The sequence below is a fragment of the Vombatus ursinus genome, unplaced genomic scaffold (genome assembly GCF_900497805.2).
Source record: "Vombatus ursinus unplaced genomic scaffold, bare-nosed wombat genome assembly UNPS02008961.1, whole genome shotgun sequence".
Lineage (NCBI taxonomy): Eukaryota > Metazoa > Chordata > Mammalia > Diprotodontia > Vombatidae > Vombatus > Vombatus ursinus.
Genome location: NW_020948739.1, coordinates 3,253,875 through 3,275,903, shown reverse-complemented (window position 1 = coordinate 3,275,903; position 22,029 = coordinate 3,253,875). Strand labels below are relative to the sequence as shown.

General features: G+C 38.5%; 2 protein-coding genes across 2 annotated transcripts in view; one reads left to right on the top strand and one right to left on the bottom strand.

Annotated features, from left to right (window-relative positions):
* Window positions 1–22,029, bottom strand: part of LAPTM4B (lysosomal protein transmembrane 4 beta) — a 111,661-nt gene that overhangs the window by 2,902 nt on the left and 86,730 nt on the right. The gene's annotated exons all lie outside the window — the stretch shown is intronic.
* LOC114034288 (60S ribosomal protein L37a-like) lies at window positions 1,220–20,367 on the top strand. The gene is made up of 2 exons (XM_027849885.1): window positions 1,220–1,386; window positions 20,046–20,367. The coding sequence occupies exons 1-2, from the start codon at window positions 1,220–1,222 to the stop codon at window positions 20,344–20,346; spliced, it is 468 nt and encodes a 155-aa protein (XP_027705686.1). The 3' UTR covers window positions 20,347–20,367.

The following is a 22,029-nucleotide window of genomic DNA, read 5'->3' as shown; positions in this document are numbered from 1 at the left end:
GAAAAAGTAAAAGCAAAAGAAACCCACCTACAATTGCTGAATTAATTGCAATTGTTCCATCGAAGTCAGTGAAAAAAAAATGTTAGGCTCATTGATCAAATCCAGTCTTATTAGCCGTACCTGATTCAATTCAATTTAGCAAACATTTATTAAATTCCTGCTATGTGCACGACATTGTTTTAGGTGCTGGGGATACGAAGGCAAAGTGAGAAAAAATTTTCTGCCTTCAGGGAGGTGCTATTCTTCTGGGAGATACAAAATATACATAGCTTGGTCAACACAAGATAATTTGAGAGTGAGAACATTGGCAATTAGGGAGATTAAGAAAAGATTTCCATAGGCAGCACCACCTGAGATGAGAAGCCAGTCAATAAGTCAGTTAAAAAACATTTATTAAGTGCCTATGGTGTGCCAGGATGGGGGCAGCGAGGTGGCACAGTGGATAGAGTGACAGGCCTGGAGTCAGGAAGACTCATCTTCCTGAGTTCAATTCTGGCCCTAGACACTAGCAGTGTGGCTATGGACAAGTCACTTAAACCTGTTTTGCCTCAATTTCCTCCTCTGTAAAAAGAGCTGGAAAAGGAAATGGCAAACCATTCCAGTATCACTGCAAAGAAAAACCCCAAAATGGGGTCATGAAGAGTCAGACATAACTGAAACAACTGAACAACAAGAAAAGAATAACTCTCAGTTTGCCTCCTATGTATGAGAGACAGTAACAGGGCCTAGATGGAAATGTAGGTAGGGGAACACCTGTGATGAGTTGATTCCCTCTTCCCCAGCCTACATGATGATAGATGATAAGTGAGGCCAGTGAAAGAGACAATAAGGCATTAGTCTGTTAAACAAAGTTACTATACTGCTACTGCTTTACAAAGTTGGAAATTCTCCTTCCCTTGATGTAATTAGAAAACAGTTAGTTATTGGCAAGTCGTGGATGTACCATACCCCTGTGGCCTTTGAAAAGCAGGATGTAGGTAGAGTCAGCGGCAGAGGAAAAACCCAGCCCTTGAGAGAGGATCCCTCTTTGTCTCTCTGCTGTTGCAGGGCAGCAGGGCAGCAGGGCAGGAGGTTAGGGCAAGATTTGTCCCTCTTCCGCCAAAAAGCCATGGCACTTTGCATTGCAGCTACTTGCCCATCATGAAACACAATACCCAGAGACAGTCATTTGAGGCAGCTCTGAGAAATGTGACCCTGATAGCAGAGATGACAGCTAGCTATGGATTTAAGAGACAGTGAGCTCTGGAAATTGAGGCAGAGCTGTGGAAAGGAGCAGGTGCTGGGAGCCCAGCTGAGTGATCCACTCAGCAAAGATGCTGTGTCCAGGGGCTATCAGAGTAAGATACCACAAGGAGAGAAAGGAATGGGGATCCTGCAGTGCCACAGGTATGGGTTGCTTTGGCTACATGCATTCTCCAAGTGTGTGCTTCATGCAGAGCTTATCTTCCCTACTAAGGTTGTGTTCATTTGTGGGAAAACATTCCCCAGGTTTAAGGGAGAAATATTTTATAGCTACTGTTTTTATTTGTACCATCTCAGTAAATGCCTTGGCTTTGAACTAATTGTATCTACTGGCTGACTGTTAAAGGTAAGAGTACTGGTGGGGGCTTATGAGCTATAGATTTGAAGTTTCTTGGATCTAAGGTGATAGTTGTAAGTCCATGTGGAAGAAGGAACCCCAGAGGAGACACAGCAGAAGGAAATGAAAAGGGTGGTGGGTCTGGGCCAGAAAAATAACATAAAGCAGCTTCATAAATCCTCACTTAGGGTGAGTTAATGATGGCTCCCAACATTAACAAGCTACTCAAATTTCTACCAAAGTACTTTCTTCACAGCAACTTTGTGATAATGGTTCTACAGGTATGGCTCACCCAGAATTCCACACCTACTATCAGAATTGGGATTCAAACTCAGGTCCTCTGAGGATTCCATATCTAATACTCTTCACTTCATGCCCACACAGGAATCAATCTCACAGACTGGAGTTGGGATGGTGAGGTGTAGATAACAGTTTTTGATGTCAGAGGACCTAGGTTCAAATCCTGGTTTCTATCACTTCCTATTTGTGTGACCAGGGACAAACTACTTAACATTTCTGGCCTTGAGTTTCCTCATTTATAAGACGAAGGGATTGGATATGACCAATAAGGACTCTTCCAGCTCTCTATTTCTAATCCTATGACTCATAGAGTATTAGAATTTGTTGATATTGTCTAGTTGTTTTCAGTTGTCTGACTCTTTGTGATCCCATTTGGGGTTTTCTTGGCAAAGATCCTGGAGTGGTTCGCCATTTCCTTCTCCAGCTCATTTTACAGATGAGGAAACTGAGACAAATGGGGTCAGGTGACTTACTCAGGATCACACAACTAGGAAGTGTCTGAGGTTGGATCTGAACTCAGGAAGATGAGTCTTCCTGACTCCAGGCCTGGCACTCTATCCACTGTGCCACCCATCTGTCCCACAGAACTGGAAGGGATGTAAAAGAAGGTAGTCCAATCCCTTTATCTTGCAGATAAATAACATGAGACCCTGAAAGTTAAAGTGCCTGGCCAAAGCCACATAGCTAGTTACGGAAAAGTTGGGACAAAAGCCAAAGTTTTTCAGTCCAATGTTGTTTACAATAGCAGGCCCATCCATGGCACTGAATTCATTCTGTAGTCCTCCCCAATCTCGTACTTCCAGGTCAGCCCTTGGAATATTACAGTTCCTGAATGATATTGCACTCCTGGGACTTCAGATTATGTCTATGGTCTGCCATTTTAATGCCTCCTTCTAGGTTACTTATATCCTGAAGGATGGTTATGTTTCTAGTTCTGTCTGGAATAATATTTATGGGTATTAACTGTGAGCCTCAGTTCCCTACTTTGTAAAAACAAAGGTTTGGGATGAGGTGACCTCCAAGATCCATTCCAGCTCCATTTAAATTAAGTATAGACTAAATGAAGCCGTACTTATCACAGAACCACTGACTCATTTCACTGGCAAGGAGAAATGGTTCTGTCATGGTGCCATTGACTCAACTTGACTTTAGATCTTAATTAACTTTCTGGAACATCCAACTTTATTTGTACCTGGCAGAGTCCAAGCCTCCTCCTAGTGCCAGACATATTTCTAAGACTAATGAATACCATATAAAGGCATTAATGTTGTTCCTGGCAACTGTCCTCTATCTGTTAAATTGTAAAGATCTTATCTATGGTACCACATTGCTTAGACTTTTACTAAAATTTTAGAAGCACATAATTGCACGTGAGCCACAGATACTAGAGCTATACCAGTTTGTGTTCAGGACTGAGTCTATGACCAAAGATGTTACCCCTATTGCAGAGCAGTGAGATGTCCTCAACACCAGCTTTCTAGATTTTCTTTAAAAAAAAAAAAAAAAAAAAACTATTAATGTCCTTTGTTTTTTGTACATCACAATTATTTTCTTGTATGCTCTATCCCAACCCTTAACCCTTCCCTGTAACTAAGAAGAACAGTTAAACAAAGCCTACTTAGGAGTTGGCTTTGTATTCAATATTCTGTACTGGTAGAGGATGGGAGTGTGTTTTATCTTCTGTCTTTCAAGACCAGGGCTAGGCTTTATATTAAGTCTGAGTTCAGCCACCTTTTAGTGCTGTTAATGTTTATACTACTATTGCCATTGTGCATTTTGTTCTTTTATTTTTGCTTTCCCCTTCTGTATCAGTTCATGTAAATCTCCCCATATTTTTCTGAATTTTATATTTTTGGTAAGATACTCCATTGAATCCATATACCACAATTTCTGTTAATTAGGAATCCAATTAATTTGGTAATTCCCCAATAAAAGGCATCCATATTGCTTCCAGTTTTTTCCTATCAAAAAGAATATTTTGATAGATTTCTGGCTTTGACCTCTTTGGGAACCTTGGATCAAATAGTATGAAGAGTTGAGTGACTTTTCTTGCTTATTTCTAAATTGTTTGCTGGAATAGTTGGATCAATTACCAGGTCTATGGGTAGTAGTGTGTCTTTCCAGCTTCCACCAACCTGTCCGATGCTATTCCCACATTTTATCTTATTTGACTTCCTTTTTTTTTTGAGAAGAGTGATAATAGGTGTTTTCTAAACAAGTGATTGAACTACATGACCTTCTGCTAAAGTCTTGCTTTAGTGTCTTACGGTGTGAAGATGACTTTGGGCCTTGAAGGTGATGCCAGAGGAACACAAACTCGTAGTTGTTGTTTGTCCTTCATGCTTGAAGAGGACCAAAATGACAAAATGATATCATGGTCAATGTACAGTGTGTCTGACTGTGGTTTATCAAACCAATATGATCTTGGAAAGTTCTACTACAGGTCGGGCACAAATAGTCCATATGACCATTTGGGAGGGAGCTGTCTCTAAATTTGCACATCTCACATTTCTCTTGGTAGGTACTGGAACAAGCTCTTGACAGGTACTACATGAAGAAGGCTTTTTAATACAGGTCCAGTGATAGATTGCAGTCTGTTTTCTCACAGTCAGCTTAGCAAAGTTCATAGTGTCTCATCATCAGGTCAGTCCCAGAGATTTAAATTTTCAGTCACAGGAACTTTCAAAGGGAGTCTACCAAGCCTGTAGAATATTGGTAAAGAGGGTGCTCATGCCAAAAAAACCAAATGGATGATTAAAGTACTGAAATAAGATGATGAGAAGCAGCATTTCTTATTTAGACAATATTTTCAAAGTACAAAAGGGTAATTTAATATTGTTCCTCAGTAGTAACCCTGTTTGCTTCAGTTTTCTCATCTGTAAATGAGCTGAAGAAGGAAATGGCAAACCATTCCAGTATCTTTGCCAAAAACACCCAAAATGGGGTCACAAAGAGTCAGATACAACTAAAAACAACTATGTGCCAGGCACTGTACCAGGTGCTTCAGAAACAAATGAATAATTCTTGCCATCAAAGATCTTATATTCATGACCTCTAAGATTCTTTCCAGAACTTAGCCTATAATGCTATGAACTACTGAAGCTCCAGATTCTTTCTCTCTACAGGGAAAGGAGGTAGCAAGTCTTCCAACATTCAAAATCCCTGCAAGTTTTGACTGGGAAAGGGCAAAAAGAAGTGTACTTTTCTAAATACAGGCTCTACTGGGTTTCTACCCCAGCTTAAGGTGAGCCCCTGGTGAGGAGGAAGGCACTCCTTTTCTGCCCTCTCTGTTTCCCACACACAGAATTAGAGAATTAGATGTGGTGATTGCTCATTACTGAAAATTCTGGTACTATCACACCAAAATTGCAATGTTGAGAGATGATGAATCTACATGTATCTACACGTATGTTTAGAGGACACATCCTAAAATACCATGAAACTTCTTTAAAACAGGAGTGAAACCAAGCCCCAAAATGGCAGGCCTGTGGGGAATACATCTCCCCCAAAAGCCTCTTGCCAAATGTTCAGTGAGAGTTGGACACCTAAATCTTATTTTAAAAATCACACTCTGCTACAAATTTGCATTGTAAAAATAAACTGCAGAAGTGAGTTTAGCAATTTGGAATTGTTTCTTGTCATTTAACAAACTTTAATTTAAAATCAACAGTTGCAACATTCAGATGGCGTGTTCTCTCCAAAATGTTCAATTATGTTTTAGTTTTTGTTCAAAAGTCAGGATGACTGAATTTTCCAAAAGAGAAAGCCTTTGAAACTCTCATTATATTTCATGAGTCTCATTCTGATATACATTATGTATTATCATCTGGATATAGTGGAAAGAGCTGTTGAGTAAGAGTCAGAAGAGATGGGCTGTAGCAGATGGGCTGCCACTAACTGGCTGTATGACTTTGGGCAAATCACTTCATTTATTTGGGCCTCAATTTCCTCATCTGTAAAATGGGGGTGATGGGCTACATGATTACTAAGATTCTGTCTGGCTCTATAGGATCATGTGATCATAGTGTCTAAAGTACCTTTCGATGGCATCTAGCTCAACCCCCTTCGTATCAGACCCTATGGATTGTGGATAGAGTGCTGGATCTAGAATTAATTCAAACCTGAGTTCACATACTGCCTCAAATACCTGTCAGATGGGTGACTGTGGGCAATCTACTTCATCTCTCTCAGTCTCAGTTTCTTCATCCATAAGTAGAAAACAAAAACCCCAAAAAGGTTTGAGGTACAACTTATATAATATATGTAAAGCACTTTTGTCAGCCTTAAAATGCTCAGTATTAACTGCCGTTATATTGCAAATAAGAAAACTGAGCCCCAAAGAGAAAGTTGCCTAAGATCACATAAGTAGTAAAAGTAACAGAGTGTGACTTTAACTTTGGAGTCCTTTGACTCCAAAATCTTGTGCTCTTATAGGAACACACACACACTCACTCACTCATTCATGCACACATATATATAGGTCCCAAAAGTCTTGGTGTAGTTTTAACTTTAATACTACTACTAGTAGTAGTGGTAGTTTTAAGCTTCAGTAGCTTAATGTGCAGATATGTGTGTGTATACACACACACACACACACACACACGTATGTGTATATATTTGTGTGTATATGTAAACATTTCATTTATACAGTTTTCCCCATGCAATTAGATTATTTTTTTCACTCTTTAAAATTTTTTTTAAATAATATTATATTTTTCCCCCATCACATGGAAAGTCTTTCAAGTCCTTAGGGAGACAATATAAATAATGATGCTGTTAGAGTCATTGCTGAGGAAGGTTGGCCACGGCTCTCCTAATCTGTATCTGTTGATATTGTCTAAATAACAAAAGACTTGCTATGGTCCCTACCTCACATAGAAAAGAGGGACAGAAAGGAGAAAAGTTCAGTCAGAATGGTTGGAAATGTGAGGCATTAACTGTAACATCATCTGAGAATATACATTTCAAAAATAAAATATGGAAAATGTGAGTTCTGTTATACAATGTGTGATACAAAATGCTGTATTGTGCCAAAAGAATAAGTGAGAAAATCATTCCCAGCACTTTAGAAGTTAAATCTTAGGTGTTAAAGTAGTAATGTGGACAAAGTGTGACCAAAAAATAATATCCATAGGGTTGAAATGCAGGTCAACTCTATTTACAACTAAAATTTCTGCATAACAGAAAGATTTTCAAGCCCTACCCATGTCAATCAGTCAATCAATAAACACTTATTAAGCATCTACTATGTGTTTGGTACTCTGGAAAGCACTGGGAATATGAAAAAAAGGCAAAAGAAAGCCCTGTGTCTCAAGGAGCTGTCAGCCTAATGGAAAGAAATTTGCAAACAACTACGTACAAACAAGCTATATATATAGGATAAATTGCAAATAATCAACAGAGGGCCAACACTAAAACCAAACAATATTGCATATGTTCAAATTCCAGTACAGAAAAACCTCTCATCAGAAAGAGCTATCCCAAAGTGGAAAAATACTGCCTCACTGGAGGGCTTCTGGCAAAGGCTAGCTGGATGGCCGTGTGTTGAGTATGATATGGAAGGAATTCTTGTTCAGGGATAGGCTGGAAAAGGTGACCACCAAGTTCCCTCATGACTGATATTTTATGGGGAAAAAAAATTAGTCCTTGGACAGTTGGTCAGTCAATAAACATTTATTAAGCACCTACTATGTTCCATGCATTGTGCTAAGTGCTACAAAGAAAGATAAAAAATAGTACTTGCCTTTGAGGGGCTCACAATTTAATGTGGAAAGACAACACACAAAAAGATGACAAACAGGGGAGGGAGAGGAATGGAGCAGTCTTGCAGTGAGGTGGGAGATGATGAGGTAGGTGCCCTGGGCCTCTTGCTTAAATGGAGTGTTTGGGAGAAACTTTCTGATGTTCACCCACTACAGTCAGAGTTAGAGAGGGGCCCCAGAAGCAAGGGCTACTGAGGAGGTGTGAGTTTCACCGTTCAAGCGATCTTCTAGAAAATGAGTTTTTGGAGACAATGATGAAGTCTAAGAGAGTCCTAGAATCAACCAGAAGATTCTGTGCTTGACACAAATGTAGTTGTGGCTACACCTCTTATCCATGATGAAAGGCACTTATTTAGTCAGGATGAAGGAAGGCATCTACCCAGGGGTCTCCCTCCTTTTGAAACTTTCTATAATCAAAGTCATCTTGTGGGAGAGAAGCCCATTGGGTATAATCTGCCAGGTCTCTATCCTCTTCCTCTAATCTCTCTTAGTCAGAGGAAATTCCTTTAGTTTATTCCTTCAAGTGGGTGTCAGAGGAAATACTAGTTGACGGTAGAAAAGCAAAGGAATGGTTATGTTTAGAGAATCTGAGCAGGAGACAGAAATATGTTCTCCAGAGATGATTCTGTCTTCAGACCACACACAGTCCAACATTCCCTTAGAACACTATGGGGGTTGAGTGGTTCAGAGTCATAGAATGTTAAAGTCTCAATACTGGCTATTTCAAGCCATGCATAAAAGGAATGCCCAGCACAGCATACCTGACAAATGGTCATCAAACCTCTGCCTGACATCCTCCAATGAGGGGGAGCACATTACATCCCAAGTCTTTGGACAGTTCCAATTGTTAGGAAGTTTCTCCTGACCTAAAGCCTAATTTTGTCTCTTTTCAAATTCTATCTATTGCTGTTACCCAGCCTGCTAAGGTCCTTCAATTAATCTAACTGTTCATCCTCAAGACGGCCCTTCAAATATTTAAAGGTAGCTGTTATGTTACTCTGGAATCTTCTTTTCTCTGGGCTAAATATTCTCAGTGCCTTCACTTACCCCTTATGTGGCATGGATTCAAGGTCCTTCATCTTTCTGACTGACCCTCCCCTAGTCTCTCTCCAGATAATCAATGTCCTTCTTAAAATGAATCACCATGGGCAGAACATAATACGCCAGATGTGATCTGACTGGGGCCAAGTAGAGAAGGACTATTACCTTCTTATTCCTATCCTATCCCTATCCATTGAGAGATGGAAGGAGGAGACAGAGTGTACATGGTACATATTGTTTTTGCCTCTGTAGAACGTAAGTTCCTTGAAGGCAGGCACTGTTAATTTCTGTCTTTGCATCCCCAGAACCTTCAACACCAACAGAACATAGCAAGTGTCTGATAAATGACTAATGAATTTAGTTGAATAGAAGCTTAATAACAAGGAGTTTCAGGACTGGAAGGGACACTATAGATTCATTCATTCATTCAAATTGCATTAATTAAGCATGCTATATACAAGACACTATTGCTTAGTGCTGGGGAATAAAAAAAATAAAGATGTCTTTTCCCTTCAGCAGTTGACAATTCAATGAGGAGTAATAAAACACATACACAGTTAAATAAAATGTGATTTAGAATATAAATGTATAAGAGGAATGCAAATTGAAAGCTTTGTTATTTATGTTAACATTTTTAGTTTCTTCAGCTCATCCTTCAATGGCAGGATCTTAAGGCCCTTTGTCAATCTTGCTGGTCTCCTTCAGATAATGTGTCACCAAGAGCGGACATAATACCCTATTTATTTATTTATTTATTTTTCAATGAACAAAATCAATTTTCTTTTCCTTCCACTCCAACCACAATTTTTTAAAAAAGAAAAATATCCTTGTAATAAATATGAATAATCAAGCAAAACAAATTCCTGAAAAGGCCATGTCCAAAAACTTTATGTATCATTCTGCACCCTAAGGCCAACACCTCTCTGTTAGGAAATGGGTAGCATGCTTCATTTTTGATCCTCTGAAATCATAGTTGGTTATTGTATAGATGAAATGAACACAATATTCCAAATGCAATCACACTATGAATAACAACAGGGTTATCACCTTCCTAGTCCTGTACACTGCTTCTCTTAAAGCAGTCCAAGATTGTATTAGCTTTTTTTGGCTGCCTTATCAGATGATTTCTACATTAAGTCCTACTCCAAAGCCTCATCTTGGGTTGGAAGCAATTTTTCATTCTTGAAGGTTATGCCAATGGAACACACATTCTGGCAGATTCTGTCATGTTGGAAAAGCTTCAACTATGGTCCCAGAAACATACAATGTCTGCTTTCTACCAGAGGCTTATCACTAGTAAGCTGGTAACTTGGTGATTCATTCTTGGGCCAGGGTAACCCAGGAAACAAAACCCTCACCAATGTTACCCTGGGTCCTGTGTGCCCTTCTATTTCTGCCCTAATGGTGGAGTAGTTGAAAAAGGGACAGAGAAGATTAAGAATTACAGTTTTTTTAAAACCATCTAATAATATCTGCTTAGCTATTAGTAGTCTAAATACGACATTCTTGTCCAGTCACTACTTGTGAAACTAAATCATATTAATCTTATTATAAAAGAAACCAAAAAACAGAAGGAAACTGCTAGGAAATGGAAGGATGGCTCACAGCTTCTTCCAGGAGAGGCAAATAAAGGAGCTGGTAGAGTTTGCTTAATTATGTATCCCAAAGGCAACAAGAAACATCATTTCATGAGATATGTAATGATGAATCATTCATCAGTCAACAAGAATTTATTAAGCATCTACTATGTCGTTGGTATAACAGCAGGGGCTAGATACACTGTATTACATTGCTCAGCTGCAGCAAAATCTGTCATGCTTCAGAAGAACTCAAAAAAAGCAGTGGTAATAATCAGACCTCAGACAAGGCAACAGCAAAAATAGACTTGATTAAGAGAGATAAACAAGAAAACTACATCATGCTGGAAGGTACCATAGACAATTAATTAATATCAATACTTAACAGATATGTGCCAAAAGGCTTTGCATCTAAATACTTAAAGGAAAAGCTAAAAAGATTTACAGAGGATACAGTAAAACTATCATAGTGGGGGACATCAATGTATCCTTTTCAGACTTGGACAAATCTAACAAAAAAAATGAGAAAGAAATTAAAAATGTGAAAAGAATTCTAAAAAATGCAAATGTTACAGATTTTTGGAAACTATAAAGTGGCAATAGAAAAGAAAATACCTATGTATGTGTGTTTATCTGTGTGTGGATATGTATACATAAACATTTATATGTATTACCTTTGCAAAAATTGGCTATGTATTAGGGCATTGAAAAAAACCTCACTAATAAATTTAGAAAAATTAAACATATTCTTTATGGAGGACAATGTGACATAAACATATTCAATAAAAGACCACTAAAGAAGATATTAAAATTAAAGTTAGATGAAAACTAAATATCCTAATCCTAAAGAATTAAGGTGTCAAAGAACAAATCATATAAAGAATAATTTCACTAAATATAATAGCAACAAACTATTAATAACCATATGAAAGAATGCTTCAAGTCATAGATAATAAGAAAAAATACACATCAAAAGCATCCTGCAGTTTCGTCTCACATCTAGAAAATTGACAAAAAGGACAAAAGATGGAAACAGAATTGCAGAGGTCATGGAAAGAGTGCATTGTTGTGAAGTTATAAATCAGTACAGACATTATGGAAAAATTTGGAATTATACAAATAAAGTGCTCTCTTTTCTCCCAAATCACTAAACTTGCATTCCATTTGTCTCAACAATACCAATGTATATAAGCATATACATCAAAGAGGACAAAGAAAGAGGACAAGGACCCATAAGTACAAAGTATTGTTGCAGTTTTCTTTAGCAAGAGTAAAGAAATGGAAAATAAGGAGGTTCTCATCAACTGAGGAATGGATGAACAAATTGTGGTATGTAAATGTAATGGGATACTATCATGCAAAAGAAATGATGAAAGGGATACTTTTTGAATATTGAATTTTCAGATTGTCCATGTACAAAAAAAATGTTTAATGAGGGTTTTATTTTTCTTCATTTTTCTCTTAAATTGGGGGTGAGAAGAGAATATAAATGATTGTTAATTTAAAAATAAAATGAAAGATTTTTAAAAGGCTGTCATGAAAGAACTCTGAGGTAGAAAAAGAGGATGCACTGCCTTTTTCAACCCCTCTTAACTCTAGCACCTTTCTTCTTTTAATTGATTCCTATTTTTTCTTTTATGTTGCTGGTTTGTAGATATTTGTTTACTTGTTGTCTTTCTCATTAGCTCGTGCCTCCTTTGGGGCAGGTATTGTCTTTTGCCCCTTTTTGTCTCTCCAGGGCTTTGTGCAGTGCCTGGCCCATAACAGGTGCTTAATAAATGTTTATTGACTGACTGATTGATTATATGCCAGAACAAGAGCTATCAAAAGGGATATCAGGAAGGCACTTCTGTGTGACCCAAAGAAGAACAAGGAGCAATGAGTGGAATTTACAAAGAGGCAAATTTAGATTTGATGTAAGAAAAGATCTTAAAAATTAGAACTATCCAAAAGCGTAATGGGCTATCTTAGGAGATAGTGGGTTCCTCCACCCTGGGGATCTACAAACAAACATTGGATGAACATCTGTTACGTGCATTGTAGTAAGGATTTCTTTCAGATGTGGGTTGGACTAGATCCCTTCTTGGCTGAGATTTTATCTTATTCTCAAATTTCATTATTTTCTCATAACCTATATGCTTCTGCTAGTGTCCATTCAGCATTGGGCAAAAGGAGAACACCTTGTGGCAAATTTATTGGAGAATATTGATGTGAACTACATCTAATGAGTAAGCATGCATGTGTTTGTGATGTGCATTGTTGGAGGAAATATCTAAACAGATAATCACAGATCCTCGAAGAATTGGGAATATCACACTGCTAATTCATATTAAGCTTGTAGCCCACTAAAACCCCAATTATTTTGTTTTAGTATGACTTGTTATCTGTCTGTGTCTCCCCTATCTTGTACAGTTGCATTTTTGCAATTTAAACATTTATCTCTATTATATTTCATTTAATTAGACTTAGCCAAACATTTTAACCTACTGAGGTCTTTGTAGGGATCAACTCTGTCATCCAATGTATTAGTTGTTGCTCCCAGTTTTATGCCATCTGCAGATTCGAAAAGCATGGTATCTATGGTTTTATCCAACTAACATGGAAAGATTTATGTGAACTGATGCAGAGTGAGGTAAGCAAAGACAGGATAAAAAATATTATACGTGACTCTAACAATATAAAGCATAGCAAGCAAATGTTGCAAAGTTATAAGAACAAATATGACCCCATGGAAGAGATAGGAGAAGACCTCTCCCCACTCTTTTGCAGATTTTTTTTTAAAATGTATTGATCTGGCTTACTAATTGTTTTTTTCTCTTCTTGCTCCTTTTCTTTCTTTAAAAAATAGTTTCTGTTATATAGGATGGCTCTCTGGAAGGCAGAAGGGGAAGACAAACTGGGAACAAATGTAGGCAACATAAAAACCAAAGATATCACTAAAATTTTATTTTAAAAACTTGATTTTGCTATTGCCTTAGTAATTTCTCTCAGATTTTGCTGGGATTTAAGAAACTTGGTCCCTGAAGCCACTTTAGAGGTCTGAGGCTTTGTTGAGTAAAACATGTTGGCACATGTATGCTCTTTTTTTTTTTATAGAAACATGGCACACTTTGCCTTCAGTCTAGTAGTTCACATTTGGAAATCATAATACCTTGAAACAAACCCAACTGCAGTTTTATTTTACAAAGAGATAGTTGCATGTTCTCAGTGTCCATGCTGTTCAAGACAAATTGACATTACCAGATTAAGGGATCATCCCTTGCCTGCCCCCTTAAGTCCTCTACCAGTTTTGGGATGATTGTGGACTGATGTCAGTCTTTCCAATCGTAGACGATTCTAGATTTATACTCTCAGGAAGCAAGGTCTGGCATGGGCCATGTTGATCAACAGAGCGGATTAACATATGGATGAAAAGCTGCTCACCGTATTTGCCTGTTTTGGCTTTTACTGCTTGGAACATTGATAATGTATCAAAGAGGAAGCTGAGAGTCTCCAGTGTGTCAACTTGCTCTTCTTAGATATTAAATCTTCAATATCTTTCCTCTCTCCATTATTAGAACTAGCAAGAAGGCCCAGAAGTTATAATTAAGGTAGGGATGGGTCTGGAAGGATGTTCAGATTGTCATGTGTGGCACTGTTTTAAAAACTCTTACTAGAAAAGAGTTCCTATACTTGATATTAAATTAAAGCTTACAGTTGAAAGATTGAATGGATAGATAAAGGAATGAATGAAAGAATGAATGAATGAATGAAAAAAGCATTTATTAAGTATATACTATGTGTCAGGCACTCTGCTAAGTTCTGGGGATGCGAAGAGAAGCAAGAAAGATAGTCCCTGCCCTCAAGGAGCTTATATTCTAATAGGGAGGGAAAATACATATAGAAGAATAGTGATCAGGGAGGGAGCATTTTGGTCTAGAAAGTCATAGAAATAGTGAATGGAATAATAACTCAATCCACTGACATATCCTTTACAGAAGCAATGGTAGTATTGATTTGATTAAAGTTCTTAGAACAAGTGAGGAAGAAAGAAATGGCTAAGAAATAAGGTCATAAGGGTCCCTGACATTTAGGGGTGAGTATCTTAGCTCTTCTCAGGCCTTGTCTCTGGAGAGCCAATCTGCTGGGTGGGGCAGCAGCAGCAACAGGGTAGAAAATAATGGAGATGAAAAAGATGAAGCAAGGCTCAGGGATTTTCCACCAAGGATAAACACAGGAATACTTCAGGACTTCAAGGTTCTGATATGCCCACCACCAACCCCTCTGTGACTAAAATGGGATTCCAGAGTCCAAAATAATTTATTCTCCTTTAATAGATGCTAGAGAGCTGGCCTAAGAATCAGTAAGATTCTTCTTTTTCCAAAAAAAAAAAAAATTATAGTTCTGAGAAGGCAAACTTGGTAAAGGGTATAGTCCACAAAGGATGTTTGATTTAGAGCTGTAAGGACCTCAGAGATGACCTGAGCTAGGCCAGCCTTCAGACACCAGGCACTCTCTGTCTCTGACCAGCCTCTTCCTTAAAACCTTTTCAGTTTGGTAGGTCCTGACAGAAATCGTGCTCTCCTAGCATAGCCTTGAAGGACTCAGGGTCAGCTTCATTTTATGATGAGATATCAGAGAAAGACTTTAGTGACAAAAATATAAGAATAAGGATCAATAAAACCCTCTTCTTAACTCTCTTCCTCCAAAAAAAAAAAGATTATAGCTCTTAGAAGGATGAGGCTTTGAAAGTGGTTTTTTTTTTTTTTTTGGATTAGACCTGAAACCCAGGGGTTCCCCATGAGGAGCTCCCTTTATCAATGCAGTTGGACACTTTCTCTACAACATATAATCTCAAATAATTTCCTGGGGCTCTCAGAGGGTATATGAGTTGCTCAGGGCTATGAAGCAGGGTTTAAACCCAGGGGTTCCTGACTCTGAAGCGGCTTTCTATCCTAGGCCACTCTGCCTCTCATTTCTTTTTTTTTTTAAATAAAATTTATTTATTTTTAGTTTTCAACATTTACTTCCACAAGATTTTGAGTTCCAAATGTTCACCCCATCTCGCCCCTCCCCCCACCCCAAGATGGCATGCATTCTGAATACCCCTTTACCCTAGTCTGCTTTCCCTGCTATGTCTCCCTCCCCTTCTCTTATCCCCTTTGCCTTCTATTTTCCTGTAGGGCAAGATAGATTTCTGTACCCCATTTCCTGTATTTCTTATTTCCCAGTTGCATGTGAAAACATTTTTTTTAAACATGTGTTTTTAAAACTTTGGGTTCCAGATTTTCTCCCTTCCTCCCTTCCCACCCACGTTCATTGAAAAGACAAGCAACTCAAGACAGCTTATACATGTGCAGTTATGCAAAACACTTCCATAGTATACATGCTGTGAAAAACTAACTCTATTTCCTTTAATCCTATCCTACGCCCCCATTTATTCTATTCTTTCTTTTGACCCTGTCCCTCCTCAGAAGTATTTGCTTCTCATTACCCCCTTTCTCAATCTTCTCTCCTCTCTATCATCCCCCTGCTCTTTTGTCCCCTTCCCCTCCTATTTTCCTGTAAGGTAAGACAGATTTCCATACCCAACTGAGTGTGTATGTTATTCCCTCCTTAAGTCAAATCCTATGAGAATAAGATTCACTCATTCCTTCTGGCCTTCCCCCATTTCCCCTCCACTGTAAGAGTCTTTTCTGTTTTTTTGTGAGATAAGTTACCCCAATCTGCCTCTACCTTTCTCCTTTTCTTAGTATAATCTTCTCTTACCCCTTACTTTTATTCTCCAGATATGACCCCTTCATCTTCAACTCACCCTGTGCCCTCTATCTATCTATCTATACATACATACATATAATTCTTTCCCTCTAACTACCCTAATACTGACAAAGGTCTCATGAGTTACAAATATCTTCTTTTCATGCAGGAATGTAAACAGTTCAACCTTAATAAGTGTCTTATGATTTCTCTTTCCTGTTTACCTCTTCATGTTCCACTTGAGTCTTGTATTTGAAAGTTAAATTTTCTTTTCAGTTCTGGTCTTTTCCTCAGGAATGCTTGAAAGTCCTCTATTTCCTGAATGACCATTTTTTTCCCCTGAAGGATTATATTCAGTTTTGCTGGGTAGGTGATTCTTGGTTGTAATCCTATCTCCTTTGCCCTCCAGAATATTATATTCCGTGCCCTCTGGTCCCTTAATGTAGAAGCTGCTATATCTTGTGTTATCCCTTGATACTTGAATTGTTTCTTTCTGGCTGCTTGTAATATTTTCTCCTTGACCTGGGAACCCTGGAATTTGGCTACAATATTCCTAGGAGTTTTCCTTTGGGGATCTCTTTCAGGAGGAGATCAGTGGATTCTTTCAATTTCTATTTTGCCCTTCAGTTCTAAAATATCAGGGCAGTTTTCCTTGATCATTTCTTGAAAGATGATGTCTAGGCTCTTTTTTTGATCATGGCTTTCAGATAGTCCAATAATTTTTAAATTCTCTTTCCTGGACCTATTTTCTAGGTCAGTTGTTCATCCAATGAGATATTTCACATTGTTTTTTAATTTTTCATTCTTTTGGATTTGTTTTACAGTGTCTTGATTTCTCATAAAGTCACTAGCTTCCAATTGCTCTATTCTAATTTTTAAGGAAGTATTTCCTTCAGTAATCATTTGGACTTCCTTTTCCATTTGGCCAATTTTGCTTTTTAGGGCATTCTTCTCCTCATTGGCTTTTTGGACCTCCTTAGCCATTTAGGTTAGGCTATTTTTTAAGATGTTATTTTCTTCAGTATTTTTTTGGGTCTCCTTTAGCAAGCTGTTAACTTGCTTTTCATGATTTTCTTGCATCACTCTCATTTCTCTTCCCAGTTTTTCCTCTACTTCTCTTACTTGCTTCTCAAAATCCCTTTTGAGCTCTTCCAAGGCCTGGGACTGATTCATATTTTTCTTGGAGGCTTTGGATGTAGGAGCTTTGACTTTGTTGTCTTCTTCTGGTTGTATGTTTTGACCTTTGTCACCATAGTAAGTTAACATAGTCTGACTCTTTTTGCGCTGCTTACTCATGATCCTGGCCAATTACTTGAGTTTTAAACTCTTTGTTACGGTAAAAGTCTGCTTCTAATGTGGAGAATGTACTGTCCCAAGGTTTGGGGGTTTGTACAGCTGTTTTCAGAGATACTTCTAGGGACTGTAAATTTTCAGTTTTTCCAAGGTGCTGTGATAAGGGGCGAGGTGTTTCCTCTCCACTGCTGCAACAAGCTCCACCGCACCAGCGTTCCTCCTAGCCCCAGGACTGCCCCTCAGAACTGTGACCCAGATCCAAGCACGGGTAAAGCAAGAGACTCCTGCCTCAGCACTGGCAAAGAGATTCCTGCAATCCCCCTCTGATCAGCCACTGAATTCCCCCTCGGTCTGTAGGCCGGAAGCTCAGGAGGCAGCCACAGCCCTAGGCCACGCTCAGGACTTGCAGCTGAGACCTAGCTTCTCTCTCACCGTAATCATAGACTTTTCCCACTGACCTTCCAAGTTGTCTTTGGCGTTTATAGGTTGAGAAGTCTGGAAACCACCACAGCTGCCTGTGATTCAGTCCTCTGAGACATGCTCTAGGGCCGCTGTGGCCTGCGCACCCATGCGGAACTGCGCTCCTCTCCCCACCCGGCACGATATACCTTTCCGATCAACCATCCAGGTTGTCTTGGGCTGGAAATTTGTTTCACTCTGTCTTTTTGTGGGTTCTGCTGATTTAGAATTTGTTTAGAGCCATTTTTTATAGGTATTTGGAGGGGTTTGGTAGAGAGCTCAAGCAAGTCACTGCTTTTACTCCGCCATCTTGACTCCGCTCCCTCTGTCTCTCATTTCAAAGTACTAAGACTGATAAATTCTAATATGTAACCCATAAGAATCAAATGAAGACTCCTAAGAATAAGCCTTGGTCAGAAGACCTGTAACTCTATGTGGAGATCAGAGACTATGGCCAAAGTAGCTCTATACACTGGGATTTGGGTGACGTAGAGACACAGGGCGTATTCTAGTTCTTTTCAAGAGGATTTTTTTGCCTGCAGGAGAGTAGATGAAATGTGCTCTTGAACACATTCTTCTACTACTCTGTCTCCTCTTTCTTTTCTTTCTTTCTTTCTTTTTTTTTTGGTAAGGCAATTGGGGTTAAGTAACTTGCCCAAGGTCACATAGGTAGTAAGTGTTAAGTGTCTGAGGCCGTATTTGAATTTGGGTTCTCCTGATTCCAAGGCTGGAGCTCTATCCACTGAGCAACCTAGCTGCACCCTGTCTTTTCTTTTATCAAGTCCTTCCCCTCCCTGACCCAGGATGTTTCCCTTTTCTTCCCAGGTCTTTGATTCATTGATAATCCTCCCTACTATCTAAACTGATTGGGTTGTTCCAGGCTCAACACAGTTTTGTCCAGTTTTCCTGTGCTTCCTGAAATCTTAGCTTGCAGCAGGAAAGATGGTAGTCAACTTAGTTTCAGCTTGGTTCCATTTTATGGCACATCTGGGAGCAACAGGAAAAGGCAGAATAAGAAGAGAATTATTATAGTTTATTGTTTTCTTCCACTTGAATCTCTCCTTACAGACACATTCTCATATAATATGAGTAGTGGCATTTGCAATGGACTTAATATATTTACATTACATTTTGGATCTTTGGCTAAACAGAACATTTGCATCTTCAAACAGAACCCCAAATTTCATCTAAAAATCTTATAAGTTACAATAGTAACTGGAATGGAATCAACTACATATTGCACAATCCTGTTGTTATGTCTGTCTGTTAGAAAGGGGCAGGATTGTTATATACTGTGAGAAAGAGAATGGACTCAATTCATTACCAGGTCTCAAAATGTGAAGTTTGTATTAACCAAGTGACAGAATTGTGGAACATGAGTTATTTCCTGGTTAAGAGGAACATTTGTATTCTTTTCTTTACAGAGTAAAATGTTCCAAGAATGAGTCATTTGCTACGCATGAATGCCGAGTGCACCTAAATGAATGCATTTAAGAAGACGCTTGTAGAAATGTAAAACAGATATAACGACATCTTTAGCCAACCAACAGAGAGAAAATAATAAGATATTTAAAAGTCTCCTTCAACTCAGTGATTTATAATTTCATATCAAGGACACTGCTTGATTTAATGACTAGGTATCATGAGCATAAGAAATCATATTTTAAAGGCACACAGAGATTTATGAAGGTTTTAATCAGGGAATCATCAGTTCTATGTCAAATCTACCAGGCAGAAAATAAAGATAAAACCATGCTCTATCTATAGTATACCTCCATTTATGTGGTAGATCCACTTTCCGAAAAGTAATGCTTTTCCTTGCCTGCTTTTGGTGGAGACATGAAGGAATATGGGGGGGGGGGGTGGAATGTTGCTCACACCGTTAGATTCAATCACTGTGTTGTTGGTATCAACAAAGGGTTTTTCCTTGTTATAGTGGAGGGAAGGCTCATTTGAGGGTGGGGAGTGCATATCAGGAAATAACCATGATGTAAAAATAAAAATCATCAATATAATTTATTCTTTTCAAAGTGATTCTTTTACTGGCCTTTGGTCAAATCAGTAAAACTCTAATTTGACTTAAAAAGTTGTACAGATATAAAATTTGGTAAATAGAATAATGGATTTGGGGTCAAAGAACTGTGGGGTTGAAATCCTGGCTCTGCCACTTAACAACCTGGGTGACTTTCAATAAATCACTTAACTTCTCTGAATTTGTTTCCTCATTTGTAAAATTAAGAAGCTGGGCTAGATGATCTCAAAAGTCTCTTTCAGGCACTACGTTCTTTGCTCTCCAAGTTCTGGTCCCACAACTGGCAACATAGAGAAACGTACCAAGAATGTTGGAATTGTTGGTAAATATGGAATATGTTATGGTGCATCCTTCAGAAAAATGGTAAAGAAAACTGAAATTAGCCAGCATGCCAAGTATACTGGCTCCTTCTCTGGCAAGACCAAAATGAAGAGATGGGCTGTGGGTATCTGGCATTGTGGATCCTGTATAAAAACAGTAGCTGGTGGTGCATGGACCTACAATACCTCCTCTGCAGTCACAGTCAAATCTGCCATCAGAAGACTGATGGAATTGGAAGACCAGTAAAATCTTCTTATCAAATATCTGTAGCCCATACATAGTCCAACAATAAGTGGGCTAATTTATGGAATAAAAAAGTCTCTTTCAACTCTAAATTTATGATCATAAAAGCTCTGATATACTAACCAGGAGTGAACATTCTGTGGTGCTTTTAATCACTTTTTAATCCATCTGTTATAAATTCACATTTGGAATATCAGGTTTTCTTTTAATAGGACACACACATGAAGATATTCCTACTTATTCTGGGCAAGTAATCTCTAGGTTATTCTAAACTGTGCTTTTAAAACTTAAAAATATCATAAATGTTTATCTAGAAAAATGACAGAGGCATAATTACTTTAACATTTTAAGGATTAGTGGGGATACTCCCTTTAGATATGACATTTCAACCAACATTTATTAAGCACTATGAAGATTTCAATGCTTGGGTCACATCTTTTTCTCTCCCACCACTCCTGTTCTCATACCAGGAGACTTCAATCTAAATATTGATATTCCCTCAAATACTTTAACTTACCAATCCCTCAATCTACTCAATTCACATGACCCACTTCTCTACTCCACCTCAACTACACATAGATACGATCACACTGTTGATCTTGCCATCACCTACAAGTGTTCTAATTCCATGTTCATGAACTCTGAAATGCCTTTGTCTTAGCATTTTATTATTTCCATCGTTTCCCTCGCTTTATGACCTCTGACCATATTCTTCATTCTCACAAGGACTTCTAATCCCTCTACCCCTCAGTTCTTTTCCAGGTTATCATTGCAGCTGGTGGTACAGTAGATAAGAGTATGGTCCTGGAGTCAGGTAGACTTGAGTTTGAATCCAGATTCAGACCCTTCTAGCTATGTGACCCTAGGCAAGTCACTTAACCAAGTCTCTTTCCTTCTCTACCATATGCAAGACACTATGCTAAGCATTAGGGATACAACGACAAAATAAAAAAGAGTTCCTGCCCTCTAGATACTTATATTCCACTGGGAAATATAACCTTTGCACAGATCAGGTAGTAGTGGGTAATTTGAGGAGGAAGAAAGCACTTATGACTATAGGAATCAGGGAGAGCTAATATCCCATACCTTAGTTGAGCCCTGGAGGAAGCTAAGGATGGGGGAGACATGGGCAATAGCAAGGAGCCAGTAGACTGGGAAAGCTTACAAAGAAGAGAGTGGGGATGATAGAGGAGGCAATCTGTTAGAAAAGATGGGAAGGGAGAGGATCAAAGATGCATATATAGGGGTTTGCTTTGGCAAAGAGAAGAATCTCTTTTTGTGAGAGACAGGTCAATACATCAATAAACATTTATTAAATGCTTACTATGTGTCAAAGGACTGTACTAAGTATTTAAGATACAGAAAGAGGCAAAATGCAGTCTCCGCCTTCAAGGAGCTTACAATCCAATGAGTGAGACAACATGCAAACAAGTATATACAAAGCAAGCTATTTACAAGATAAATTATCTCTATTGATCAATAAAAAAAATTAGAAGCATTTAGAGTTAAGTAACTTGTCTGGAGTCACCCTGTTGGCGTTTGAGGTTGGATTTGAACTCAGATCCTTTTGACTCTAGGGCTAGTGGTCTATCCCCTGTGCCACCTAACTGCCTCTCTCTATCACTTTTAAAAGTCTAGACAATCATCAAAACAATAAATCAAGCCCTGATTTGTACCTATTTCCAA